Source organism: Agelaius tricolor, unplaced genomic scaffold (assembly GCF_023055355.1).
Source record: "Agelaius tricolor isolate 1412-34295 unplaced genomic scaffold, bAgeTri1.0.p SCAF_41, whole genome shotgun sequence".
NCBI lineage: Eukaryota > Metazoa > Chordata > Aves > Passeriformes > Icteridae > Agelaius > Agelaius tricolor.
In genome coordinates, this window is record NW_027269301.1 from 557,878 (window position 1) to 576,300 (window position 18,423).

General features: G+C 46.0%; 1 protein-coding gene across 1 annotated transcript in view; it reads right to left on the bottom strand.

Annotated features, from left to right (window-relative positions):
- Nucleotides 1-290: 290 nt before the first annotated feature.
- The window catches only part of LOC139603823 (disintegrin and metalloproteinase domain-containing protein 9-like), a 29,696-nt gene continuing 11,563 nt past the window's right edge, over nt 291-18,423 (bottom strand). The window contains exons 6-22 of the mRNA XM_071454787.1: nt 17,540-17,729; nt 16,711-16,776; nt 16,244-16,315; nt 15,158-15,327; nt 13,260-13,341; nt 12,182-12,315; nt 11,801-11,972; nt 11,598-11,690; nt 10,249-10,444; nt 8,182-8,287; nt 7,418-7,607; nt 6,663-6,743; nt 6,113-6,218; nt 4,999-5,137; nt 4,363-4,465; nt 3,649-3,776; nt 291-2,322 (exon numbers count right to left, since the gene is read on the bottom strand). Of these exons, the coding sequence (XP_071310888.1) occupies nt 2,208-2,322; nt 3,649-3,776; nt 4,363-4,465; nt 4,999-5,137; nt 6,113-6,218; nt 6,663-6,743; nt 7,418-7,607; nt 8,182-8,287; nt 10,249-10,444; nt 11,598-11,690; nt 11,801-11,972; nt 12,182-12,315; nt 13,260-13,341; nt 15,158-15,327; nt 16,244-16,315; nt 16,711-16,776; nt 17,540-17,729 (2,143 nt within the window). The 3' untranslated portion in view covers nt 291-2,207. The remainder of the gene's footprint in view (nt 2,323-3,648; nt 3,777-4,362; nt 4,466-4,998; nt 5,138-6,112; nt 6,219-6,662; nt 6,744-7,417; nt 7,608-8,181; nt 8,288-10,248; nt 10,445-11,597; nt 11,691-11,800; nt 11,973-12,181; nt 12,316-13,259; nt 13,342-15,157; nt 15,328-16,243; nt 16,316-16,710; nt 16,777-17,539; nt 17,730-18,423) is intronic.

Here is an 18,423-nt window from a genome sequence, read left to right on the forward strand (position 1 = left end):
TGCTGCGGGATTGTGATCTGGGACCAGACCTGCCCACCCACAGGGGACAGAGACCCCCATGGCTGAGCCCACTCCTGGCGGGCTGGGGGCTCTGGGGGGCCCTGCCCAGCCTCGTGCAGCAGCTCCAGGAGCAGCAGGAGCAGCACTGGTGGCATTGCACAAAGTGGCCCCATGGCCAGCCGGTAACCGCCCCGCAGTAACGGCCCCACAGCCCACCAGTAACTGCCCACAGGTAACAGCCCCACCAGTAACAGCCTCCCCACCCCTTAAAGCAGAGGCTGAGGCAGAGATTTGTACAAAACTGGCATCTTTATTGCTCGTTGGGGCTGTACAAAGGGGTTGGGAGCAGCCCTTGGGCCAGGGAGCAGCGTGGGGCTGCTGCAGAGGGGGACACAGCTGCCGACCTGCCCGGGACAGGTATCCCTACACTTTACAAAAGAAAGTCAGTAGTCATCTTCAGCATCCACCAGCAAAAACTGGAGCCATTTCCTGTCCATGGCACGGCTCCTCACACCACACATCCCTGCTATTCCAACGGGCACGCCGGGAGTACAAAAACTCTTTGTCTATGAAGGCACCATGTTCAGCATAGTTTAGTTCACACGCACAGTTAAGAACATCTCTCTGGATGACTTCATTCCCTGGATCCCCTCCTCTTTCCCCACCCTCTGACCAGGGCTGGAGATGGGCTGCATCCAGCTGCAGAGCTCACTGTGACAGACAGACAGACAGACAGACAGACTGCCCACTCAGGCAGAGCGGGTCACAGCAACACAATTAGGAAGTAATTGATTATCTTGGAACAAAAAAGGAGACCCCCACCAGCACAGTTGGTGAAATTCTAGGTGACATTTTACAGATTTTTAACGGTGTTATAAATCTTAATCTAAGGTTATGGGAAACCACAGGAGTTCAAGTATTTTATTACTGCACACACTATATATATATTTATGTATGTATATACAGAGAAAAAGATTATTTTTTTGGCAATATTAGGGGGATTTTACAGATTGAGCTGTGCTCGTGGCAAGCACAGAGCAAAACAGCCCAGCAGGCTCTTCAGCACTTATCTCACTTTTAGCAAGTTTGTGCAATAGAACCTCACTTTTAGCAACTTGTGCAATAGATTTCTATTTGTGACCACGACATCCAGCTTCTACCCATGGCACCACAGGATCAGGATCTCCAGCTCCCTCTCCTAGCAGAGTGGATGCTGAGCACCTCTGCTCAGGAGGAGTTCCAAAATCCAGTCCAGCCCACGGTGCAGGAGCAGAGGGCAGCCCAGTCTGACACACAGCAGCCCTGACTGACACTACAAGGCCTTGGCTGTTAAATTCAGGGTGCATGAGCCACCAGGTTCCCATTTAAAGTCCTCAGAGAAGCTCTGGTGGTCCAGGCAGAGACACTTCCCACTTCCCAGTGTTCTGCAGGGACTGCTGCTGTCTTTAGACCTCAATTAAAACCTAGCAGCAGCCCATTTTTTAAAACCAGAATATGGCCGTGTCTTCTCGTACCTTTATCTTCACTGCCCATCCTTGGATTAGTGGGAATTAGTACAGGAGTCTCGTTTAGCCACTCTCTAATTAAAAAGCATTAAACTCAGTGCTCCTACAGCACAGCTTAGTGTCAGTCAGCATGGAGTTAAGAATTTAAGTGCATTATTATGCATCTATAAACATATATACATGCATAAACATGTTTAAAATATATCTCTCTTCCTGAAAAAGTCCTCTGAGACCTCATTCAATTTATGCCATTAAGATGTACATGGGAAACCCTTCCCAGTCCATGCAGAGTAACTGTAAATTAACTGACAGATCTCCTTGCTTTGCAAACGGGTTACTCCAATTCCTCACTGCACAGTTAGAGAGACAACAACAAATCAGACAATTTCCTTACCAGGGCTCGTGGCAGAAATGGGGAAACCCAAAGCCACGTGCTGGATTTCAGGACTATTTCCCTGCAGGCTGCTGCACTCCTGCTGCCAGCCTGGCTGCAGCGGCAAAGCTTGGACAGAGCGAGGGACGGGCCGGGTGTTTCAGTCCCTGGAGCTTTGGTCGAGGTATTTATTGAGTGTAAAGTTCTACATTCCTGCTCGGGATCTCTCGTTTGCCCTGTCCCAGGCTGCAGAGGGAGGCTGCCGGCACTGCACTGCCACGGGATGCCAGAAGGGGAACTGCAATTTCAGCAGCCAACAGCTCAGGAAGCTACTTGGGAGGCAGAGGTGCCGGTCGGGAGGGGAAGTACTGTCCCTGAGGTAAACGTTTCTGCTGTGCTGGAGGCGCTCCCTGAGGTACAACCTTCTGCTGCGGGGGTGGAGGCCTGCAGGGGACACAGGAGGAGCAGTCAGGGCCACAGGCTCACACCCCACCCTGCCCGCTCAGACACCGAGATTCACTGCAAACATGCCAGGCTCAGACCGTGCCTTCAATGGCCTGAAATCCTCTGGGAACCCCCATCTGGTAAAACTCACCTTTAGTATCCACAGGGAACCCTGATGAGGGGAGAGAATCTGACTCCATCTTATCAGAAGGCTAATTGATTACTTTATTATACTATATTATTCTATGTTGTATAGTATATCTTATTCTATACCATATATTATTCTATACCATATATTATTCTATACCATATATTATTCTATACTACATATTATTCTATACCATATTACATTACATCTAAACTGAATCTGCCAAGCACTCAACTCTGCTCACACTGTACAGAATCTCGTGACTGTCCTGACACACACACACACACACACCTGGTCCTGACAGGCCAAGGAAACAAAACACCATCATTTTGGGTAAACAATCTCCATACTGCATTCTACTTTTGCAAAACACAATCACAGCAAATGAGATAAGAGTATTCTTGGGAAGAATTGTGCCTTGCTTTTCTCTGTGAAGAGAAATGTGGGGTTACACACTTGGCCCTGACAGACCAAGGAAACAAAACACCATCACTCTGGGTAAACAATCTCCATATTGCATTCTACTTTTGTGGTAGAAAAACAATAAGAATTGTTTTTCCTTTCTCTGAGGTCCAAAGAATGTGAAACCCAGGAATATTCTTGGGAAGAATTGTGCCTTGCTTTTCTCTGCGAAGAGAAACGTGGCCACCACACTCACCTTTTCTCTAGAATTTTCTGAAGATCCCCCAGGCCAAGAGCCCTACCAAAATGAGCTACATTAGGATACTCCCACTCTGGCACTTGCTGGGTCTGTGTGTGGCACAGCACAGCACTGCATCTCACAAGCACAACTCAAAATAAGATGAAACACACAGGAAAACTTCCTGCTCAAAGTTAAGAGAAATGGTTTTGCACTTGGCCATAGCATTCACAAATCAGCACAATGACAGATTTGTGAGTAATTTGCTTTTAAACTGACTATTTTAACAGGCCTTTCATCCACCTGCTGGGCTAATCTGCCTGCACAGCAGCGCTCTGAGCCTCGTCCATCACCACACAGCCGTGACAGCGCACGATGAACGTGCTGCCTTCCAGGGTGAAGTGAAGGAGAAACTTCCCCCAGTGAAAAATCAGCCCCACTCACACACAACACACGATGGAACACCCCAGGAGTGACAGCCAGGACGAGAAATGCCATCAGTGCCCCTGCCAGGGGGCATTGCAGTAACTGCACTGACCTGCTGGGCACCCTCGGTGGCTGCTGCAGCGGGTACTGCGGTGGGGAGTAGTAGGGCTGGTGGAAAGCCTGCTGAGGGTGCTGGTTAACTGGGTAAGCTGGCACAGGAAAGGTGTTGGGATGCATATCCTACAAAGAAAACACAAAGAGAATGGTCACCAATTGCACGTAGGGGATCGAAATATTTTGTGTCAGGGAATCGAAATATTTACGTCAGGGAATCGAAATATTCGTGTCGCTAAATAAGGTGACGGTCAAGAAGGCTGCAAAACAGCCTGGCAATGTTCAGAGGTGCTCTTTCCTCTGAGAAACTCAGTAGGAAGAAGCAACAGCACTGTGGAAACTGCTGGATTTGGAAAAAGACAGAAAGGCTGATCACAAGAGCACTTGGTTTGTTCTGGGAGTGTGCTCGGGCTGGCTGGGGCTTTCAGAGGACAACTGCTCTGACAAGGACAGAGGGCTGGGCATATGTCATGGGGAAAAGGGAGCAGCAAAGCAGGTAAACCAAGCACAGCCTGGGACAACACCTAAACTGGGAAACTGAGGAGCCCCCCACAAAACAAATATTCTCTCTGCTTTTTATCAAGGAGAAACATCATTTTCAGAAGTGAAGAAGTAAGTTTAAAGCTTTTATTAGGGCCAAAGTTAGAGCAACTGCCTTCATCTCTTTACTTGAGAGTAACAAATAGAGCAAGGGAAGGCAGCTGATTCCTACCATGGGCACAGCTCTTGGAGGGTAAGGCATGCCACGGGAGAAGCCTCTCTGCTGGTAGTCCCTGGGCTCAGTGTCTGGCCGAGGAGGAGCTGACTGAAGTGACCTGAAATCCAAAGGAAATGGGCTGTGTGAGCACAGAACTCAGACACAATCACTGTGCATGCTGGGAATCCAGGCACTGTGAACCTGAGCTGGATTTGTACTATCTTAGCACGTATCAAGTGTGAGAAAGATAATATTTGATATTACAATGTTAATATTTACAATATTATTTGTAAATAATATTTACAAATCTAATAAACAAAACCAACCCTTTTTCTGTTCAAGACCCTGGCAGCTTCCCTTTGCCCCTCTATAAAAAGATGGGACCCAAAAACATAAACCCCTATCACCAATGCACGAGAACAAACGTAACAGTAAAGAGAAAACTCCTGCTCTCTTGATTTGGGATGGATTTATCCTTTCTGTCATTGCCAGAGGCAACCTGCAAGTGCCACTGGATGCAGGGGCCTTCCCCTGACATCCTGGGACTGGGATATGCCTCCACACTTTGCTATGACTGGTGTAAAAACAACCATCCATGGATTTTGCCCTGTTCCAGGGCAGAGGAGAAGGCAGAAAGGAGGAGGCACTCACGAGTGGCAGCGAGACATCAGCCTCCTGCAGCTCCTCTTCAGCCTGTCCCTCTTGGCAAAGGCCAGGGCAGCAGCCACGAGCAGGGGGAGCACCAGGAAGAAGAACACCAGGAGCCCATTGCGCAGAGAGGTGTCCTTGTCTGAGGGCACAAAACCACGGGCAAGAAATAAACCTTACAGCAGAGAATATGAGGTAGGAATGGTTCTGTAACTGCTTCCCATTTTTCACAGACAAAACCCCCAAGAATCCAAGAAGACAGATGCACAAATAGATCCTTTCTGTTTATCTTTTAGAGCTGACACCCTGGGCTGCAGTAGCACATTAAATTAGGAGATAATCCTCATTTTTCATGAGTGTAATGTTTCATTACTAAAGGTTTTATGAGAGAGGAAAACAGTGCTTCTGCCTTTTGGTCTGATGTTAAATCTACCTCTTCTCCAGCCACTGTTTGCTGTAGACAAAGAACTTGGGCTCTTCATTTTGACATTTTTACATGCAGCAATTTCTCCCCTGCAGGCTGTAGTAAAACAGCCTTTCCCTTTTTCTGGCTGATGATTTGAGGGATCTGCCTGAGCTCCAGTGTGCTTCTCCAGCCTGCTATTGCATCAGAGTCCCTAGCCTTCCCAAACCCACACCAGCTTCTGAAAAACAGTCTTCAAGACCATTCTTGGAGCCCACAGGAGTTACACCAACCCCATCTTTATATACTCCACATGGACACAGCAAGTTTTCTCCAGATTAGAGCTTGGCTCTGGCTTCCTATTTCACCTTCAAACCCTCAGTGAGCAAAGCAAGCTTCCCAGCTCTGTCAGTTTGATTTCTCTTGTGCAGAAATCATGCTTCCCTTCCAAGCCTGGATACAGAGAAGTCCAAGAGGATCTTTGTTCTGAGGTGGCAGAAATCCCCTGAACTAAACCAGATCCTTACAGATCCCTAGCCCAGCACCCTGGGACAGAAGTGCAACGCCTTGAGCACAAAACCTCTGGCAGAATTCCTTGCCAGTGAAACCCAGAGGTGCCTGGTGCATGCAGAGCCATGCACCAGAGTTCACCAACACGTGGGGCTGCCCTGGAGCACCCAGCCCCAGCCTAGCCCAGCCCTCACAGCCACTTGCCATTGTATGGAGGGCCACTGTCCACGCTGCCCCCGTAGCCTTTGGAGTCACAGAAAGGGGGAGCCCAGCCTGCTTCACAGTGGCAGTTCCTGTTGTTGTTGCACACCTGTATGCCAAAACACAAATACTCTGCTCAGTAAGCTCCATTTCTGTGCATTTCAATCTGCTTGCAGCAGCCACGACCTGTTCTGTCCTTCGTGCTGCTCAGCCTGGAGACTTTTACCCAGTTACTCCACAGTCCTTGGCCAGGCATCCCAAGATTTCACATGACTGAGCACACACAGCACTGCTCAGGAAGAGCTTCCAAGGATTAGCTATCCCAACAGCTTACACACCATGGCTTTTACTTGTTTGTTTTTTTCTTTGTGAGATGCAGAGTCAAATTTCATTAGCAATACTGGAACTGGGAATTCTTGCCTGGCAGAGAGCTGTGTCAAAGATTTTTTTGACACTGCTACAGGTTCTCTTGCCTAGAGGCATTTTATAGAGAGTTTTACAGTTCGACAAAACAGAAAAATAAAGTTACTCATCACCTCTCTTCCCTGCTTACCCCATGCCCATGGCACTGCTTCTCCACATCACAGTCGTAGTTCAGGACAGAGGCATTCACACACTGGAAGTGCCTGCAGATCTGGGGAACAGAAATGCACACAGATGAGGGATGATGGCATTTCAGTGCCCCCTTGCCTGCCCAGATCCCTGCTCCTGGGCTGTGCTCGCTGCCACAAAGCCTCACACACTCTCACTGATAATTCCAAACTCTGCTCCACAAAAGGCCTCTCAGCATGGGGCTGAGCTGGCACTGGAGCCTTTTGTCTCCAGTCTGAATGTAAAGGAACAGCAATTAAATTGTGCCCAGTAAGGACAAGTGGAATGCACATTCCTCTGCTAGGGCTAAGCTTCTGCACTCTTTAGTTTAGTTGGATTTTAATTGAAAGTTGTCTTCGAGGCATTTGTGTGGGCCTGCCTCTTCCTGCTCATTGACAGAGCAAAGTTCCTGGCTCTCAATGAACTCAATTTCTTTCGCTTCACCTACAAATGAAAGGCTCATTAAAGGTCTGGTGCACATGCAGTGCAGTACTGGGCAGTGGGGGCAATCAGTGGACTCATTTCATTTCACATTAACTACAGGCATCCAAAAATAATGGCCCTAACTATTCATGAAACAGTGCAGCTGAAAATTTTAACTACAGGCATCCAAAAATAATGGCCCTAACTATTCATGAAACAGTGCAGCTGAAAATTTTATTCCCATGAATAACCCAAATTATTACATTAGGATATAATTTAAAAAATTTTTATTACCTTTCCATTACCACACTTGGTGCCTTCATTCACCATTCCTGGGTCTGGGACATCAGAGCCCAGCTGGAAATCCACTCCCCAGCATGTCTGATGGGTGTTTCTGATGGGAGTTTGGATAATAGCAGGCTTGATTCCAAACACAGGCATGGCTTTCACATTTTCACACTGCAGCTTCCCACACATGGCATTCCTACAACAGCAACACAGGAACACTGTAGTGACACTTGAATTTATTCTGAGAACCAGACTGCCACGTGCTTGATGCAATCTTTCCTTTCTACTGGAAGATGCTACTTGAAAACAAAATTGAGGCAACTTGACAAATAAAACTGAACTGGGCTTCATTCCAGTGCTGCAAGAGTAGTTTATCCCTTCTTTCTGTAAGCTGTTGGAATCTCTGCATTAAGGAAAACATGATGATTTGCTTCTCATCTTCCCATATGTGATCACTCAGGGAAAGCACAGTCCTTGACAGGAGATGTGGAACACCCTCTCCTCAGCACAGCCCAGCATCCCTCCCCTGTAACACCCCAAACTGACACCACAGCACCCAAATACAGATTCCCAAACATGCATTTCAGCACTTCCCAATGCACTGGGCTCAACCCCAAACTGACACCACAGCACCCAAATACAGATTCCCAAACATGCATTTCAGCACTTCCCAATGCACTGGGCTCAACCCCAAACTGACACCACAGCACCCAAATACAGATTCCCAAACATGCATTTCAGCACTTCCCAATGCACTGGGCTCAACTCACCGGCTGGAACATTTCTTGTAGTCATGGCCATGGAAACCACAGTTGCCAAATCTGTCCCCCTTGGAATTCACTTCAGCAAAGCAACTGTCGGGGGCTGCTTTGGCTTCTGCAAACAACAGCCCAGCCCCAGAGAGAGGAGCCACGTTACCCAGGCACAGAAACAGCTCCCACAGCATCTCCTGTACCCAGAGCAACTACCCTGCTACACCAAGTGATTGCAGCAGCGAGCTTAGGAACTTGGGCAAAACACTAAAGAGGTTACAATGGCAGAATTACAAGGTTGCAAGCTTAAAAACTGAGGAAAACAGTTACTTAACCTGATATTTTTTGATATTTCTTTACAGACCTATAGAGCAGAAACCCCACTGTACCAGAAAATGGTAAGTGCAACAAAATTATGACTTGGATCCCCAGCACAAAACTAAATGTAACACAGGAAGAATGCATGACCATGATGCTAAACCATTACTACCACTGCTCCAAATATTCTGCCAAAGCCAGCTGGTCTCTGTTAGTGACAAGCAAATAAATATATTTTAAATAAACTTAGTGTATTTATAGGAATGTGCCACCTGTTGATGGACTGACAAAACTATCTTTTGGGTTTTTAAAAAGGAAATAAGCCTAGAAGTTTTTCTCTTCAATGAGGTGAAAAGGCATCTCATAAGACTTAGGGGACTTCACTTCAAACTTAAGGATAGCTAATTGGATAAGAGCCAAAAAGTTTTGCTTGGGCAATTTACTAGAAAAAGAAGAGAACAAAGAAACTAATTGCTTTTGTGAGGTGTTTTACCAGGGGCAAGAGGGCCTCTTGCACCTGGCTCAGTTTTTCTCTGTAAAGAGTTTTGTGATTTTGCTTTTTATTAAAACCTTTTTGTTTCCAATATTACCACAGAAGCCATCCTGCTGATTCTATACCTTCTAAGGTAGCTGAGCTATCTTGGGTGAGAAATAAACCTCCAAGAGCTTGTAACACCTGGCTGGAGGAGACCAATATTTCATGTATTCTTTAGTTACATCTCTTAGAAAGACTGCAACCCTGTGGCCTTCCTTACTGGAGCCAAAGATGTCCCGGCACTGAGAATTTTCTCTGTAAAGAGTTTTGTTATTTTGCCTTTTATTAAAACCTTTTTCTTTCCAACACTGCCACAGAAGCCATCCTGCTGATTTTATGCCTTCTAAGGCAGCTGAGCTATCTTGGGTGAGAAATAAACCTCCAAGAGCTTGTGAGACCTGGCTGGAGGAGACCAATGTATTCTTTAGTTACATCTCTTAGAAAGACTGCAACATGTGCCCTCCTTACTGGAGCCAAAGATGTCCTGGCACTGAGATGTTTCTCTGTAACGAGTTTTGTGATTTTGCCTTTTAATAAAACCTTTTTGTTTCCAACACTATCACAGAAGCCATCCTGCTGATTTTATGCCTTCTAAGGTAGCTGAGCTATCTTGGGTGAGAAATAAACCTCCAAGAGCTTGTAACACCTGGCTGGAGGAGACCAATGTATTCTTTAGTTACATCTCTTAGAAAGACTGTAACCCTGTGGCCTTCCTTACTGGAGCCAAAGATGTCCTGGCACTGAGATGTTTCTCTGTAACGAGTTTTGTGATTTTGCCTTTTAATAAAACCTTTTTGTTTCCAATATTACCACAGAAGCCATCCTGCTGATTTTATACCTTCTAAGGTAGCTGAGCTATCTTGGGTGAGAAATAAACCTCCAAGAGCTTGTGAGACCTGGCTGGAGGAGACCAATATTTCATGTATTCTTTAGTTACATCTCTTAGAAAGACTGTAACCCTGTGGCCTTCCTTACTGGAGCCAAAGATGTCCTGGCACTGAGAATTTTCTCTGTAAAGAGTTTTGTTATTTTGCCTTTTATTAAAACCTTTTTCTTTCCAACACTGCCACAGAAGCCATCCTGCTGATTTTATGCCTTCTGAGGTAGCTGAGCTATCTTGGGTAAAAAATAGATCTCCAAGAGCTTATGAGACCTGGCTGGAGGAGACCAATATTTCATGTATTTTTTAGTTACATCTCTTAGAAAGACTGTAACCCTGTGGCCTTCCTTACTGGAGCCAAAGATGTCCTGGCACTGAGCATCGTAGTACTGGCACACGCCGTTGTAGCAGTAAGCCTCCTGGTTGTGGCAGGGGTGCCCATTCTGCACGGTGAAATCTGGCTGGCAGAACTGGGAGGTGCCATTGCAGTACTCAGGGAGGTCACACTCGTTGGTGCTGGCACGACACTCTGTGCCTCCAGGGAGGAGCTGAGCAGAGAGGGGAGGGGAAATTGTGTTAGAAAAGAGGAATCTCAGAGCAGAGAGTGAGATGCCCCAAAGCAGGGACTGATCTGAATTCTGATCTGTGTGTCCTCGTGGGGGCAGGTGTGAGAAACAACTGCTCACTTTGAAAGTTTAAAAAGGTTTATTAAACCTTGACAAAAATACAACAAAGGACTACATAAGGAAAAAGTTGCAGTGCTGGGAAATGCCCCTTGTGCACACCATGACTTCAAGATGGATGCTCAGTCTTTTATACCCCTGGGGCTGCATCAGCAGCCCTGGCCCTTCCCAAAGTCTGTCACTCAGCTCTTCTCTGCCATTTATCACTGGAAACTGCTTTGGAACTGGATTGGAGCTCAGGTGTTGCCTGCTGCACCCCCTGAGCACCCCCAAGCTTTTCCATTCCCACCTGCCCCAGGTAAGGGACACATGTGCACACCTTCTTTTTGTCACCATCACATTTTCTGGAAAAATCCCTTTGTCAGGATTTCTCTCCTGGGAAGCTGAGAAGCCTCAGAGAAAAATGAAAACAATAATTGTCTGATTTGCTTCTCCTGTGTTTTGCTGCTTTGGAATGTGGTTTGGACATTGTTTACCAACAGGTGATTGTTTCATTGGTTTAATGGGAATTGTTTTAACTTAATGACCAATCACCATCAGCTGTGTCAGGGCTCTGGAGAGAGTCACGAGTTTTTCATTATTATCTTTTAGCCTTCTGTCTGTATCCTTTCTCTATTCTTTAGTATAGTTTAGTAGAGCATTCTTTAATATAATATAGATCATAAAATAATAAATCAGCCTTCTGGGAACATGGAGTCAGATTCTCATATCCCCCTCTGTCTGGGGAACCCCAAAAATCCCACACTTTGTACCTGTCCTGGACAGCCCAGGCTGTCTGATGGTCACAGTACAGGGGGGAAAGGGAACTATGGGGAGAACAGAGGACACCTAAACCACAATAACATAACTGTACATCACTAAAGCTTTTCTTGATATTCACACAATAGTTATCTTTTAATTGTAAGAGCCAATCATCTCATTATCCATCCATAACACAGGACAAGTCCCTCTCACAGATGCACTGACAAAGCCAATGCTCTCCTTTTCTCCACCTCCTCCCACCAGCCCAGTCTCCTACCTGGCAGTTTTTGCAGCAGTCCCCATAAGCACATTCAGCACCAGCTCGGAGCCTGCAAGTTCCTGGCTCGCAGCACGGATCACTCTCACATTCCTGAGGACACAAGGGCTGTGAATGCCACAAAATCTCCTCCTCTGTCACAAACAGTCCCCTCTGAGCGGGGGCACAAGACTGGGATAAGTTACACACACACAGCTACAAACCTTAGGAGAGCCACAGTCGCACTCCTCCCCAGCATCCACCAGCTTGTTCCCACAGTAAGGGACACTGTAGGTCTCATCAGGCTTTGGGACATTGAGCAGGCAGCTCCCACCTTTGTTGAGTGTCAGCTTCTCAAAGTCTTCTGCACTGCAGCTGCTGAAGTTCCTCGATCCCCTGCAATGGACAAAACCAGCTGAGCTTTACACTGAGCCAAGCCAGCCGCCCCCTGTGTTTGCAGAACAAGGGGGACATTTGCATCCCTCATTACAAGCACAGCAGGACTCTTTGCAAGGGGAATTTGAAGCTGAAAGTAATCCATAAAAACAAAGCACGTGGATAGGGCATTTTGAGCTTTGTTTGCCTTCCCTTGGTCAGCTACTTACGATGCTCCAGAGCTCATGATGCAGCTGCTTGCCCCGCAGTGACAGACTCGTTCATCATCGTGGTTCATCCCCAGGTTGTGGCCAAGCTCGTGAGCCATGATGGAGGCAAACATCTGGATACTGATCCTTCCAAACTGCACAGGAGTGACACAGAAGGCAGTCAGCACAGAGCTTATCCTGACTAAGTCAAAGTGAGCCATGATGGAGGCAAACATCTGGATACTGATCCTTCCAAACTGCACAGGAGTGACACAGAAGGCAGTCAGCACAGAGCTTATCCTGACTAAGTCAAAGTGAGCCATGATGGAGGCAAACATCTGGATACTGATCCTTCCAAATTGCACAGGAGTGTTAGAGAAGGCAGTCAGCACAGAGCTTATCCTGACTAAGTCAATGTTTGCTTCTGTGCCAAGGAGACCCTTTTGCCATTCTGGCTCTACATTATCAGGATTCTCAGAGCAACAGTGCTGGATTTCCAACCAAGTACATGGAATTTGCTTAGCAGTAAGAGCCCTCAGAGAAACCTCTCTGGGACACTACCCAACAACCTCCACTCTCCAGAGCAGCTGCAACACTAACACAAAAACTAGAACTCTCCACACCAGCCCAATTCTCCTGAAATGTGCAAATTCCAGCACTTCTGTCACTGGTCCAAAGAAGCAGATTTCTGGGATTGTGAGTTATCTGACACCAGCAGCTTGGTTCATTAAGGCTCTGCAGTTTCATATAAAACATGGAGTGAACCAGCACTGCTCAGGGAGGTCACAACTGCAGGTCAGACAGCACAGGACAGACTTGAGAACACCCATAGCTCCCACAAACTTGGGAGATGCTTAAAACAACACAAAAAAATCCTCTTGTATGAGGACTGCACACTGAGCAGAGGAGAAGCTGAGCAGAAGATTACAGAGAAGTTGTGATCCAGATACCCTGAAAGTGTCAGAAATTCTTTGGGACAACATAAGAGCCCCACTAAGCCACTTCAGCTTTGTTATGAAATACACTGTGCTTCCAGGAAGAATTTCAGAGTGCAAACTCTGACCTCAATCACGTTCAGAGATCACTGAAGAAATCTCACCACGTTGATGCCTCCTGCATGGCTCTTGGAGCACACTGTTCCCACATAGGCCATCCCAGCTGTGCCACCAAAACCCTTCTTCCTGCAGTCATGAAGAGAAAGGAGAGGCCATCATCTGTCTGTACAGACACACCCAGAGTCCACAGCAGCACACCACTCCTGCCTGTGGGGCACAAATCCTGCTGCTCCAGCTTCCCTAGGCTAACACAGGAGCACTGCTACTCACTGCAAGCACAAATGGCACCACTAAAGCTTTTGCTGGCTGCTCGAGATTCCTCTACTCTGTGAATTTAAACCAAGAGAAATTCAGCCTCTTCCACATCATCCCTCTGCATGTAAGGAGCACAGGCATTACAGCTGTGAGGCAGTTCTGGTGTTTTTGGGGTCTCTCTGCCGTGGGTGCCCAAGACAGAGAAGTCCAATTAAGCCCAACCTGTCCAGGCCCCTCAGGCAGACTCCAGACTTAGCAAGCAGTTCAGCTCTTAGTGATTATCAGCTCATTAGTGATTTCAGCTCTTTAGCTTGCTAAGTGGCAGGGAGAGAGAGGGGGAGGCTGTATGAGGTTCCACAGAGATGCCTTTATTGGTATCTTCTGCAAAGGTTCTCAGAGACAGCTCTTCTGCCAAACTGGGCAAAAGTGGGGGCTTTTATAGGGTACAGGAGTTTTGGAAAATATCCAGTGGTGAGGGTCCTATAGGCTTACAGAGAGATAACAAGGGTCTGAAGGCAAAGAGGGGCTTCTAAGGTCCAGTGATCATGGCCAGGCATTTCCTGACTTAGGCTGCTGAAAGCCATGGAGGCATTGCAGGCCCTGGGCTGAGCAGGCAGGGACAGAAGGAACTTCCTGGTGTTAGGAAAATTAATCTACAAACACCAGAGGTTTATGTCCAAAAAGGAGAAAGAGGAGTCCTTTGACTTTATTCCAATACAGGCAGAGGCCATGGGGCACCCCCTGGGGTCTCTGAAGAGAGCAATTTTTGGAGGATGCAGCCTCCCTTTTTATCCCAATTTCCAGCCACATTTCCCTTCTCTCTTTCCCCATTGGCTGAGGTACTTGAGAAGTTCAGACTTCCCAGAATACCCAATCCCAAGGATTTCCCTCTAATGTATAACCCTCTCTTTTAATTTTTAATTCTTACTGAATTTAAGGGTTTTTCCCCATTTCTGAGGTACTTGAGAGGTTCAGACTTCCTGGAACACCTGATACCGAAGATCCCCCTCTAATGTATAACCCTTGCTTTTAATGTTTAATTCTTACTGAATTTAGGGGTTTTTCCCCATTTCTGAGGTACTTGAGAGGTTCAGACTTCCCAGAACACCTGATCCCAAGGATTTCCCTCTAATGTATAACTCTCTCTTTTAATTTTTAATTCTTACTGAATTTAGGGGTTTTTCCCCATTTCTGAGGTACTTCAGAAACTTGTACTTGTATTACAAGTCTGGTACTTGTTCCAGACTTCCTGGAACACCTGATACCGAAGATCCCCCTCTAATGTATAACCTTTGCTTTTAATGTTTAATTCTTACTGAATTTAGGGGTTTTTCCCCTTTTCTGAGGTACTTGAGAAATTGTACTTGTACAATTCCTGGAACACCTGATCCTAAAGATTCCCCTCTAATGTGTAACCCTCCCTTTTCATTTTTAATTCTTACTGAATTTAGGGCTTTTTCTTCCCCATTGTTTCTTTCACCTTTCAATGTCTAATTTCATTTATCATCAAACCTAAAGTTTGTGTGTAAAACCAAATCTCTTTTTCCATTCATCAATCCGTGGAACCCTTCCCATGGTTTCTTTCATCTCCCAGTGCTGGTTTTATCTCCCAGCAGACCCACAGCTTGTTTGCAAACACAAATCCCCGTTCCTCTGACTGGGAGCAGAGGGAAGGAGCTGCACTCACAGGACAAACTGGGCGCTGTCGTGCCTCCGCCGCAGAACCAGGTTCTTCTCTCGCCACTGCACAAAATTTGCCAGCACATCCCCAGCTCCCCCATCAGTGCTGATGATGTTCTCGTGCTTCCAGATCTCCAGCCCAACCAGCACGATGCGGATGTTCAGCATAACGTACATCTGGGGAGAAAAAGAGGAGAAATATTTGTTAATAGCTACAGACAAAAACAAGTGTCCGGTGTCTTGTATTTGTGGGGTGCCTTGTGGCAGGAGGAATGGTGAATCTGGCTCCATGTTCTCAGAAGGCTAATTTATTATTTTATGATACTGTATTATATTAAAGAATGCTGTACTAAACTAAAGAATACAGAAAGGATACAGACAGAAGGTAAAAAGATAATAATGAAAACTTGTGACTCTTTCCAGAGCCTTGACAAAGCTTGACCAGGACTGGCCATTAAAACAATTCACATGAAACCAATGAAACAATCACCTGTTGGATAAACAATCTCCAAACACATTCCAAAACAGCAAAACACAGGAGAAGCAATGGGATAATTATTGTTTTCCTTTTTCTCTGAGGCTTCCCAGGAGAAAATCTCAGGCAAAGGGATTTTTCAGAAAACATGACAGTGACACTGGTGTTATAGATCTTATTGCAAGCATTTTCTGTGTGGGTTTGAGGGTTTTTTTCACAGCTAGTACACAACTGGAACCACCAGAATGCATTTTCCCTGTGATTCAGACCTTCATTAGCTACAGGATCAATGCTTAAATGCCACACTGGCTCCATTGTAAGACAACACCAACCAGAAATAAAAAGAAGTCTCAATTCTGACAAATATCACATGAAATAGTGGAGTTCCAAACATGCCTTTACACAGACACAAGAATTGCAATAATTGCAACAATCTGTCCCTGTCACTTGCTGGATGTAGCACAGCTTGGAAGTGTTTCCTAAACTAATTCTCAAGGTGGGTAAGTGCAGATGAATTTAGAGATGGAAAAGCTTTCATGGGGATGCATTCCCCAAAGTGGTACCAGAACAGACCCCAAGGTGGGCATTTCCAAAAGGCAGAGCATCCCTCCTACTCACACTGTCAAGGAAGTTGGCCAGCTGTACCATGTGTTCTCTTACTTCTGTTTCACTCTTCCCAAAATCTTCAAACTGCAAGACAAAGAAACTTAGCTTCATGAAGGACCAGAACATTTGTGCCTGGCTCCAAATCTTCAAGAAAATGCAAACCAGTTCAGCAACATCTTCACTGGTACTGCTCAGCAGCTCAGTATTCCAAAGACAACAGCAAAGGCAGCTTTTACCACGTGCTTTCCTTACATCAGGAGATTCCTTGCTAACAGAACCTCTCCCTGTCTGATGGCTGACTTCTTTTCTGAGGAGGATTGCATTGCACACATTTAGCCCTTTCCAGGGTAGCATATTTGTACAACTTGGGTAAATTGTCAAGTGTTTTTCAACAATCCAATTGGGAGCAATGAAATCTGAGGGCTTTCCAGGCCCACTCCTGAAGAGAAGGAAAAAGAAAAAACACACGGAACTCCCACCTTTTCTTTATCCACAACTATGAACAGCTCCACATATCTTGTCTGGTGCAGGACCGCCCTCTTTCTCTGGGGAAAAAAAAACCAAAACTGTTTTAGACAACTTCAGATTTATTAGTTCAAGTGTAAACAAAAAAACCCTCATGACACTGTCCTATTTCCCTTGATACCACCAGTGGTTTGAGACACACCCAAAGCACACAGTGCCAAACCCAAGCAGTGTAATCCAATGCAATGAGAGTCTCTGTGTTTTACACTAAAACTCAGCTGCACAAAGACTCCCCTTGTTTCAAAAGCAAGGCACCTCTGCACAGCTTGCTTTGAAAAGTCACCACACACTGAGATAAAGGGGCAGAGAGATTCTACCAGCAAATACCAATGACTTGGATGTGAAACAAAACATTTCTTCATTCTGCTGCTTTCATTTCAATCTTGTTCCTGTACAGAAGGATAAGGGGGACTTCACAGCAAACTGCTGCTGGGATGGTGATGATGGGGAGGAGGATGGAATAAACATGACAATATTCTCCTGGCTCCTGATGCAGCACTTTGTTAACAAGCCTCTCCATGATGAGGGTCATGCTCCTGCCCTTAGAAGTCCCCCAAAAAGAGTCTGGAAATATTCTGATCAGCTGCCCCACCCTCACTGCCATGTGCAGAAGCAGGAGGAGACTGTGGCTGCTTTGGGGAAGAAACTGAGTTGTCCTGTAGAGCAAACCCCCCAAATCATAGACCTTTAGGTATGCACTAAGTCCCAGGAAATCTGATAAGCTGCTTCCACACTCTTACATGAACTCACAAAACCCCTTGTGTGGGACTGGGGAGGACTTACCCGCAGCAGCTGGGTCATACTGGGATGGAGCTCTCCCTCTGCATGTTCCCCTTCCTGGCCTGCAGTGGTTACTCCACACCCTGTGGGCTCTTTCTTCACATTATCCAGTCGATATAAAATGTGTTCAGAGCCAGAGGAGGGATCCATGGGCTCAATCCCATAGGTGACATTCCCTATTGTCACCAAACCCCTAAAATAAGGCAGCGTGTAAGAAATCTGGCACTGAGCACAGAAGAGAAGACAGTAACCCATCATTTTATTTTACTGGATAACCAAAGCCTGCCTATACCTCAGCTCTTGTGAACCAGCACACTTCACAATTCTACATTTCCAAAAGGCCTTTCACTAAGCTGGGCCTTACAAAGGCAGGACATTAAATACCTGTGTAAGGCTCTGCAATGCTCTAGGAATTACATCACAGGTCTTTTAGTTCAAATACACTATTGCCACTCTGGTTCCTGACATGGCCCTGCAAAAAATCAGTGGCACACAATAAATGGCAATTAGCCCAAAGTAGAAAACAATTCCATCAAACTTGATGTGCATAAGGTTTAGGGCCAATTTTGTGAAATTTGGAGACTAGTGTTTAACATTCCACTTCTGCAATAGGTACAGTTGTCATGACTATCTGTGTAAGTTATTTTTTAATTTATTTTTTAAGTTATTTTGCAAATATGCATCAAAACCAACTTACTGCATTCTGGTAACAATCTGCATTAATAACTTATTTGATGGTACTTCAAATATCTGTGAACTCCTTGAATAAAAGGACACCAGCACCAAGGCAGCTCAGTGCAGCCAGTGACAAACAAAAGCAGCAGAAGTGGGTTTTGGCTTCAGCAGCCCCAATGTGAGAGCAGGGACACAAAGGAGGAGTTGTGCTA